This window comes from Oncorhynchus masou, chromosome 25, assembly GCF_036934945.1.
Source record: "Oncorhynchus masou masou isolate Uvic2021 chromosome 25, UVic_Omas_1.1, whole genome shotgun sequence".
Lineage (NCBI taxonomy): Eukaryota > Metazoa > Chordata > Actinopteri > Salmoniformes > Salmonidae > Oncorhynchus > Oncorhynchus masou.
This window is the reverse complement of record NC_088236.1, coordinates 20,520,299-20,529,734: the sequence shown is the minus strand read 5'-3', so window position 1 is coordinate 20,529,734 and position 9,436 is coordinate 20,520,299. Positions and strand designations below refer to the sequence as shown.

At 46.4% G+C, this 9,436-nt stretch overlaps 1 protein-coding gene across 1 annotated transcript; it reads left to right on the top strand.

The window, feature by feature from the left end:
* Positions 1-6,075: 6,075 nt before the first annotated feature.
* LOC135513518 (transcriptional and immune response regulator-like) lies at positions 6,076-7,125 on the top strand. Its single transcript, XM_064936395.1, has one exon. It carries the CDS (start codon positions 6,244-6,246, stop codon positions 6,547-6,549), a length of 306 nt encoding a protein of 101 aa, XP_064792467.1. The 5' UTR covers positions 6,076-6,243; the 3' UTR covers positions 6,550-7,125.
* The last annotated feature ends 2,311 nt before the right edge of the window (positions 7,126-9,436 follow it).

Genomic DNA, 9,436 nt, shown 5'->3' with positions numbered 1-9,436 from the left:
ACATGGGGACAGAGGTAGCCACATTCAAGACATGGGGACAGAGGTAGCTACAGAAAGAAATGGGGACAGAGGTAGCTACAGAAAGACATGGGGACAGAGGTAGCTACAGAAAGACATGGGGACAGGGGACAGAGGTAGCTACAGAAAGACACGGGGACAGAGGTAGCTACAGAAAGACACGGGGACAGAGGTAGCTACAGAAAGACACGGGGACAGAGGTAGCTACAGAAAGACACGGGGACAGAGGTAGCTACAGAAAGACACGGGGACAGAGGTAGCTACAGAAAGACACGGGGACAAGGGTAGCTACAGAAAGACACGGGGACAGAGGTAGCTACAGAAAGACACGGGGACAGAGGTAGCTACAGAAAGACACGGGGACAGAGGTAGCTACAGAAAGACACGGGGACAGAGGTAGCTACAGGACAGAGGTAGCTACAGAAAGACACGGGGACAGAGGTAGCTACAGAAAGACACGGGGACAGAGGTAGCTACAGAAAGACACGGGGACAGAGGTAGCTACAGAAAGACACGGGGACAGAGGTAGCTACAGAAAGACACGGGGACAGAGGTAGCTACAGAAAGACACGGGGACAGAGGTAGCGACAGAAAGACACAGGGGACAGAGGTAGCTACAGAAAGACACGGGGACAGAGGTAGCTACAGAAAGACACGGGGACAGAGGTATCTACAGAAAGACACGGGGACAGAGGTAGCCGCGTTCAAGACATGGGGACAGAGGTAGCTAGAGAAAGACATGGGGACAGGGGACAGAGGTAGCTACAGAAAGACACGGGGACAGAGGTAGCTACAGAAAGACACGGGGACAGAGGTAGCTACAGAAAGACACGGGGACAGAGGTAGCTACAGAAAGACACGGGGACAGAGGTAGCTACAGAAGGACACGGGGACAGAGGTAGCTACAGAAAGACACGGGGACAGAGGTAGCTACAGGAAGACACGGGGACAGAGGTAGCCGCGTTCAAGACATGGGGACAGAGGTAGCTACAGAAAGACATGGGGACAGGGGACAGAGGTAGCTACAGAAAGACACGGGGACAGAGGTAGCTACAGAAAGACACGGGGACAGAGGTAGCCACAGAAAGACACGGGGACAGAGGTAGCTACAGACAGACACGGGGACAGAGGTAGCTACAGAAAGACACGGGGACAGAGGTAGCTACAGAAAGACACGGGGACAGAGGTAGCTACAGAAAGACACGGGGACAGAGGTAGCTACAGAAGGACACGGGGACAGAGGTAGCTACAGAAAGACACAGGGACAGAGGTAGCTACAGGAAGACACGGGGACAGAGGTAGCTACAGGAAGACACGGGGACAGAGGTAGCTACAGAAAGACACGGGGACAGAGGTAGCTACAGGAAGACACGGGGACAGAGGTAGCTACAGGAAGACACGGGGACAGAGGTAGCTACAGGAAGACACGGGGACAGAGGTAGCTACAGAAAGACACGGGACAGAGGTAGCTACAGAAAGACACGGGGACAGAGGTAGCTACAGAAAGACACGGGGACAGAGGTAGCTACAGAAAGACACGGGGACAGAGATAGCTACAGGAAGACACGGGGACAGAGGTAGCTACAGAAAGACACGGGGACAGAGGTAGCTACAGGAAGACACGGGGACAGATGTAGCTACAGGAAGACACGGGGACAGAGGTAGCTACAGAAGGACACGGGGACAGAGGTAGCTACAGAAAGACACGGGGACAGAGGTAGCTACAGAAAGACACGGGGACAGAGGTAGCTACAGAAAGACACGGGGACAGAGGTAGCTACAGAAAGACACGGGGCAGAGGTAGCTACAGGAAGACACGGGGACAGAGGTAGCTACAGGAAGACACGGGGACAGATGTAGCTACAGAAAGACACGGGGACAGAGGTAGCTACAGAAAGACACGGGGACAGAGGTAGACACAGAAAGACATGGGGACAGAGGTAGCTACAGAAAGACATGGGGACAGTGGACAGAGGTAGCTACAGAAAGACATGGGGACAGTGGACAGAGTTAGCTACAGAAAGACATGGGGACATGGGACAGAGGTAGCTACAGAAAGACATGGGGACATGGGACAGAGGTAGCTACAGAAAGACATGGGGACAGGGGATAGAGGTAGCTACAGACAGACATGGGGACAGAGGTAGCTACAGACAGACATGCGGACAGAGGTAGCTACAGAAAGACATGCGGACAGAGGTAGCTACAGAAAGACATGGGGACAGAGGTAGCTACAGAAAGACATGGGGACATGGGTCAGAGGTAGCTACAGAAAGACATGGGGACATGGGACAGAGGTAGCTACAGAAAGACATGGGGACAGGGGACAGAGGTAGCTACAGAAAGACATGAGGACAGGGGATAGAGGTAGCTACAGAAAGACATGGGGACAGGGGATAGAGGTAGCTACAGAAAGACATGGGGACAGAGGTAGCTACAGAAAGACATGGGACAGAGGTAGCTACAGAAAGACATGGGGACATAGGACAGAGGTAGCTACAGAAAGACATGGGGACAGAGGTAGCTACAGAAAGACATGGGGATATGGGATAGAGGTAGCTACAGAAAGACATGGGGACAGGGGACAGAGGTAGCTACAGAAAGACATGGGGACAGGGGACAGAGGTAGCTACAGAAAGACATGGGGACAGAGGTAGCTACAGAAAGACATGGGGATATGGGATAGAGGTAGCTACAGAAAGACATGGGGACAGGGGACAGAGGTAGCTACAGAAAGACATGGGGATATGGGATAGAGGTAGCTCCAGAAAGACATGGGGAAGGGGGACAGAGGTAGCTACAGAAAGACATGGGGACAGGGGATAGAGGTAGCTCCAGAAAGACATGGGGACAGGGGACAGAGGTAGCTACAGAAAGACATGGGGACATGGGACAGAGGTAGCTACAGAAAGACATGGGGACCGGGGATAGAGGTAGCTACAGAAAGACATGGGGACAGAGGTAGCTACAGAAAGACATGGGGATATGGGATAGAGGTAGCTACAGAAAGACATGGGGACAGGGGACAGAGGTAGCTACAGAAAGACATGGGGACAGGGGACAGAGGTAGCTACAGAAAGACATGGGGACAGGGGACAGAGGTAGCTACAGAAAGACATGGGGACAGAGGTAGCTACAGAAAGACATGGGGATATGGGATAGAGGTAGCTACAGAAAGACATGGGGACAGGGGACAGAGGTAGCTACAGAAAGACATGGGGATATGGGATAGAGGTAGCTCCAGAAAGACATGGGGAAGGGGGACAGAGGTAGCTACAGAAAGACATGGGGACAGGGGATAGAGGTAGCTCCAGAAAGACATGGGGACAGGGGACAGAGGTAGCTACAGAAAGACATGGGGACATGGGACAGAGGTAGCTACAGAAAGACATGGGGACCGGGGATAGAGGTAGCTACAGACATTGAGATATGGCTAACTATAATAAAGTGTTCTGCCAAGCCAGCTGAAACGGTTTATGTCTGTAGAAGGACTCTCCCCAGAGTGTCTCCACAGAGTTGACCCCAAGGAGAAGAATAATGATAAGACCTTTGACCCTCGGTAAATTTAGCACTCTTTTGTTATTAATGTGTTAATATGGAGACACTGTGTATGGGAGAACGGCCCAATCCATTGCACATCCATTTCCCCTCTGGCTGATCTGAGAGATCTCATTGTGTAGCGCTGATCTGACTGTGTCTCTGCTCTGAACTACTTTATGTCATAAACATTACATTTTTGCTGACTCTGACAATCCGGAACCTGGCTAATATTCTGTGTCCTCTGTCATAACTGCCATGACAGCGCGAGACAGCCAGGTATCCTGTTGCGAGACAGTATACAGACAGCCCTGTACAAAAACAGAGTGAATGAGGGGTTGTGTAGTGTGTAGGTTGAGGAATGAGTGTAGCTTGAGGGTTGAAGCTCTATGAACATTCACAGTGGGTATTTCCAGGATATGTGCCCTTGAGGTTTATGTATTCAGTGAAGTTTATATATTCCAACATCTCTTAAGGGGAACGCCTTTCTCTGGCTCTGTCCCACATGCAACCTATATAGTACACTACTTCTGACCAGTGCCCATTGGGAATAGGCTGCCATTTGGGATGTACGCTCTGTTATCAACAGCCATCAATCACTATGGGGATGGGTTTCAGTTCACTAACCTCCAGCCCAGACAGACCTGCCAGTAGACAAACCTTCCCCGTTTGGAAAACATAACCAAGGGTATTTATAGTGCTACTAGCTGGAATGATTGAATGTCACCTATATTCATCTTACAGTAAATAAAGTCAGTCATTTCAAGAAATTAGTGCCTTTTTCCAAGTTACAATACTCAAAAAAACATCTAATTAGTGGATTGACCCAGTAACATAACATACAATACAACACTGTACTGGGGATTGTTTGGTTCACTACTTCCTGTGCTTGATTAACTGTTGATATGGACTGATGTGTAACTTGATGGTATGGGAGACGCAGACAGATGTATCCCTTGGGGGAAGGGAAACAGGACTCAACCAAGTATGTGTCAATACCTAACTTTCTACAATTATCCGTTGTAACTATAATACTGATGAACCTACCTTGGACCTGCTTAACTGCCAGTATCAAATGTCTGCCATCGTTGAATGTTATGGTTAAAGTTTGACGCCATTCTGGGCCTGGGACACTGATAATGTACTGTATATGTGAGACAGTGATTTTGTAGCAGCTGATGTTGTGACTTCCTACAAGCCTCTTGGGCTGATGTTTACAGAACATTTTGGACTGTCTGATTCATTTATAAATGCCTTCTCAGAGAAGGCCTGTTAGACATTTCTCTGGAGGTGTCTCCCTGTTGCAACTTGTAATTAAACCAAAATGATTTTGATTGATTTGATCTATGTCTGTTCTCCTTTCTCTTCATCTTGGAATTCCCATTATGAACACTGATATTAATTTCATGCTCAACTGAAGGAACATTTTGAGTAATGTTCAGGATGCCTTTATTAAAGCTGATCAAGGTTTAATTTGGATATCTCCAGGAATGGATAGTGAATTGTAAGAGGATTATTACTCACTGTAGAAACAATTTGCCAACTACCATAGCAAGGATCTTCAGAAAGATTGCATAGATTTTTACTCTTCATTTAAAGTGAGACTGTCAGATCTCAACGAGATGTTGGTGTAGAGTCAGGCGCAGGAGAACCGAGTTCCAAAGAAAGGGCGTTTGATTTTCACAAGCTCAAAAGAAAACCAACAGGACTCAGGCCTACAGTAAAATACACTGGATAAATCCCCCACTCAGACACAGTCCAGGGAAACCCCCGTAGAACATGAGCTAAATAAAACGCACCCCAACCTCACTGACAGTTCAACGAAAATAATCCCGCACAAGACCCCAAAGGAAATGTGGAATTAAATAACCCCGTTAATTAACCAAAGTGAAACCAGGTGATACACAAAACAGACATAACCAAAAGAAAAGGAAAAGGGATCGGTGGCAGCAAGTAGACCGGCGACGACGACCGCCGAGCGCTGCCCAAACAGGAAGAGGAGCCACCTTCGGTGGAAGTCGTGACAGAGACAGAGATATGAGAAGTGTGGGTTGAAAATGAAAAGACAATGAAGAAACAAGTGGGCCTAAACTACGGTCCTACTCAACCAACACACACTATCTCATCTAAACAGGGACTCTTGAACTATTATCAACAGGATGTGATGCTTTTTTAGACATAGACGGAAATAACTATTTGAGTTATTCTGTACTATAATGACTCAACTAGCTACAGTGTGTGGCAATTGAGATCGAAATTCCTTTACATGTTCTTTGTGGGAACAGATATATGTTTACATGATATGTTAACATGTATTTACTGAACTTGTGACAACTACCTTCTCAATACACAGTAGATATGGGCTACAGAACGTTTGCACTCATCCTGCACCTCAGTAGGCTCTGCCTCTGCTGGATCATACATAATTACTGTTTCAGTCGGTTTGACGTGCGCACAGCAACAGTACAGAGGCGTTCCCTGTAGGAGGGTAGCACCACCAGTGATGTCACTTCTGTAACTGGGGCTTGACAGCATGAGCGTCCCTAACAGCCCTTTAAATATCGCAGGCGGCGCTCACAGTTCTCACTCACTCCAATCCCTAGCGCACGAGCGAGTAGTGTTCCCTCTCCCTCATACAACCCCAGTCAAAGAAGTTGCTGGACCAGCTAAAAAGAGAGAGCCAACAAGATGTCTAACTACGTTGTATCCTCCGACTCTCGCCGTGTCTGTCCATCGGTCCACGGGAACAAATTCGACACGGCGCATCGCAAGAAGGCCGTTCCCAACATATTCGAGAATGTCAACCAGGACGCACTGATGAGGCTGTTCCAGAAAACGGGGGACATGAAAGCGGAGGAGAGGGTGAGGAGCATCTTCTCCTTCGCCCAAGATCCAGCGGAGACGGCCAAAGCCCTGATGGCGCTCAAGCAGCGAAAGAAGGACAAGTTCCTCCAGATTGTAGGCATGGTTCGCCACATGCTGAAACTGCGTTGAACATTCTCTTCTCGGCTCTACTGAACGAGTTGAATTGAAGTGCACTAGAATGACGCTGTGGTGGTTGGGCAGGTGACGCCGAACTGTCACCTGGCAAGGAGAAGGAGAAGCAACGTCCTGGAATGGAGGAAGCCTAAATTCAAACCACTGTCTTCGAAGACAACAAAGTGTGACTATTCCACGAAGATGCGCTCCATGCTTAATAGCGGCATGCACTGGTTCGTATGGATACATCGTGCTGGAAGAAGAAAGGAGAGAAGGGGAATACTGGGGGCTGTTGTCCCGAACAAAGAAACAGGGAGACATGACGCTCTCCCTGACTGACTATGCATTCTGTTGAATGCTCGGCTGTCAATGTGCACCTCATAGGTTCCTATTTGCTGGTGAATAATAACTGTAATAAGATAAACTGCCTGAAAATGCCTGTTACTGTGAAAACACATGCCTTGTCTCTGTATCATTTTAACTTTGTGATACCACCAATGTATTTGTCAAAACATTTTATAGGACCATGATGACATGCATTTATGAAATGTCCTTTTGCAATTTCTTTAATAAATTATTAATGAAATATAACTTCTATTATCTTTGCTTTCATTTAGAATGACTGTTTGATATTGTTTGATACAAACTCTGAATGATCTCTGATAGGTATCTTTTCAGGTTAGATTGTAAATACACTTGTCTTTTTCAGTATTATTAGTTTAAAACGGGCTTCATCCCTAATTCCATCAAGTTACACCTTTATACACTATTATAGATCCATTTTAGTTGTTTGAAGGGAGATATTCATGGAGAGGGGTGCTTAGCACTTTAAAACATATAATCATGCACACAGTTGTCTTGAAATGGGATAACACTGTGTAGCGTAAACGTCAGTGTGGCCCCTCTTCACCTGTAACCAGCCTTACATCATTTATGGCCTCTCCAATGCCTCTTTCTTAAAAATTGAACCTTTATATAATTTCAAGTCAGTTAAGAACACATTCTTATTTACAATGATGGCCTACACCAGCCAAACCAGATGACGCTGGGCCAATTGTGCACCGCCCTATGGGACTCCGAATCACAGCCGGTTGTGATACAGGCTGGATTTGAACCTGGATGTCTGTAGCACTGAGATAGCACTGAGTGCCTTAGACTGCGGCGCCACTCAGGAGCCCATAGATCCCCATGCAAATAGAACAAGAAGGTGTCTATCTTTTCATTAAATGATAATTTGATATCATTATTCGTTATCATATCAAATTATAAGTATTCATATTCATCATAAGAATATGATATAATAGCAAATGACAATGAATAAATGTCAAGTCATGTATTCTAGGAACTATAGCTAATTTCTCAGAAATGCTCTCATGATTTCACTTTCTCTCTGTCAATGTTGAAATAAAGGTGTTTCAGGGGGGGGGGGGGGTTAAGTTACACATGGCTTGATGTGGTTAACCTTTATCAGGTTTCCCTCATGGGGCTTCCTCCAGACCAGTGCAAACCAGTTCTGCTGGGGAGGTTTTCTGCACAGCAGTGTTTGTGTAAGGTGTATCTCAACATCCCCACTCTGCAGATAAGAGCTTGTTTAAGTAGTATTACAGGGTTTAGGCCTGCTGCATTAGAGGTTATACAACACAATGCCTTTAACTGTCTCTCATCAGACAGAATAGGAGACATAGTGTCAATATCACCTATTAAAATGTCTAATAACAGTTTCCATATTTTCACACAGTGTTTGGGTTTTTATCAGGTCTGTACTTTTGGTCAGGGTTTTGCTATGGGTTGGCTTAGCTGGAGCCAAGGGGATCAGCGAGTGGATGTCTGCTAATCTCATTGCTTTGATAGTCTCTCTGCCGGCTCAAACCAGTTCTGAGGCTAAGGGATGCATCACCTGACATCTGACTGTACCTGGCCTCTGCATGTGCCGCCCTCCTGCCGCAGTGGGAACCGTAGACACAGGAAACCCTAGCCTGCGGGTGGAGATTTCTCAGGTGAATATCCACGTTTTTCAGGCATGCTGGCGCAAAGTCGTCATAAAACACCTCTCTCTCAGTCTCTCACTCTCTTTCTGTCACCCACACACAAATGCACAGACATAGCTGCTGTTAAAAACTGTGAAGATCAAACATAATGTTTTGTTCCATAAACACAATAAAAAGGAAACTGTCCACCTCTGTTTCAAACAAAGTGTCTGACATTATTGGTATAGATTTAGATTTAGAGTCCATTTTTAGGGTTTTTGCATAACCAGTTGTTCCAGTTCGGTTGCTCTGTGTATCATCTCACAGAGGACAGCATTGATTTCCCTCTTTTCCTTTTAAGGCTACCCAATTGTTTCGGAAAACAAAGCTAAAAGAAAGCTAAATATTTAAACCAATTGTCTAGGTGGCTGGATGATATGTTTAACTCAGGGCTGTCCCCCTCTCCCGCCCTCTTCCTCCCTTTCATACAGCGATCAGTGCTGCAACACTTTGATGTTAACAGACACTGTTAACAGACACACAACCTTTTAGCCTTTATGTTTGGGCCATTGCCACGGTGACAGGTAGAGACGGAGCAAGAGAAAGAGAAATAGAGGGAGACAGGATTTTATGACCAGAGGGGCTAACTAGCCTCTGATTCCGGAGTAGACCGGTTTTAACCATGCGCTTTAAAACGAAGAACTAAAGCCCCGTTCATACCTGATTCTAACATTCGTCCTTTGTCCTGATCATGTCCTGATCTAGTCTCTTTGCATTTATAAGATCTGATCACAATCAGATCACAATGCGTCTTTTAACCGTCTACAATCCAGGCACAATCAGAATGTGGACAAATTTCAGTACAAAGGCCACATGTTAGAAACAAGTATAAACAACCACAAGTTATCCTCATGACTCACATTTACTTTCTTGAT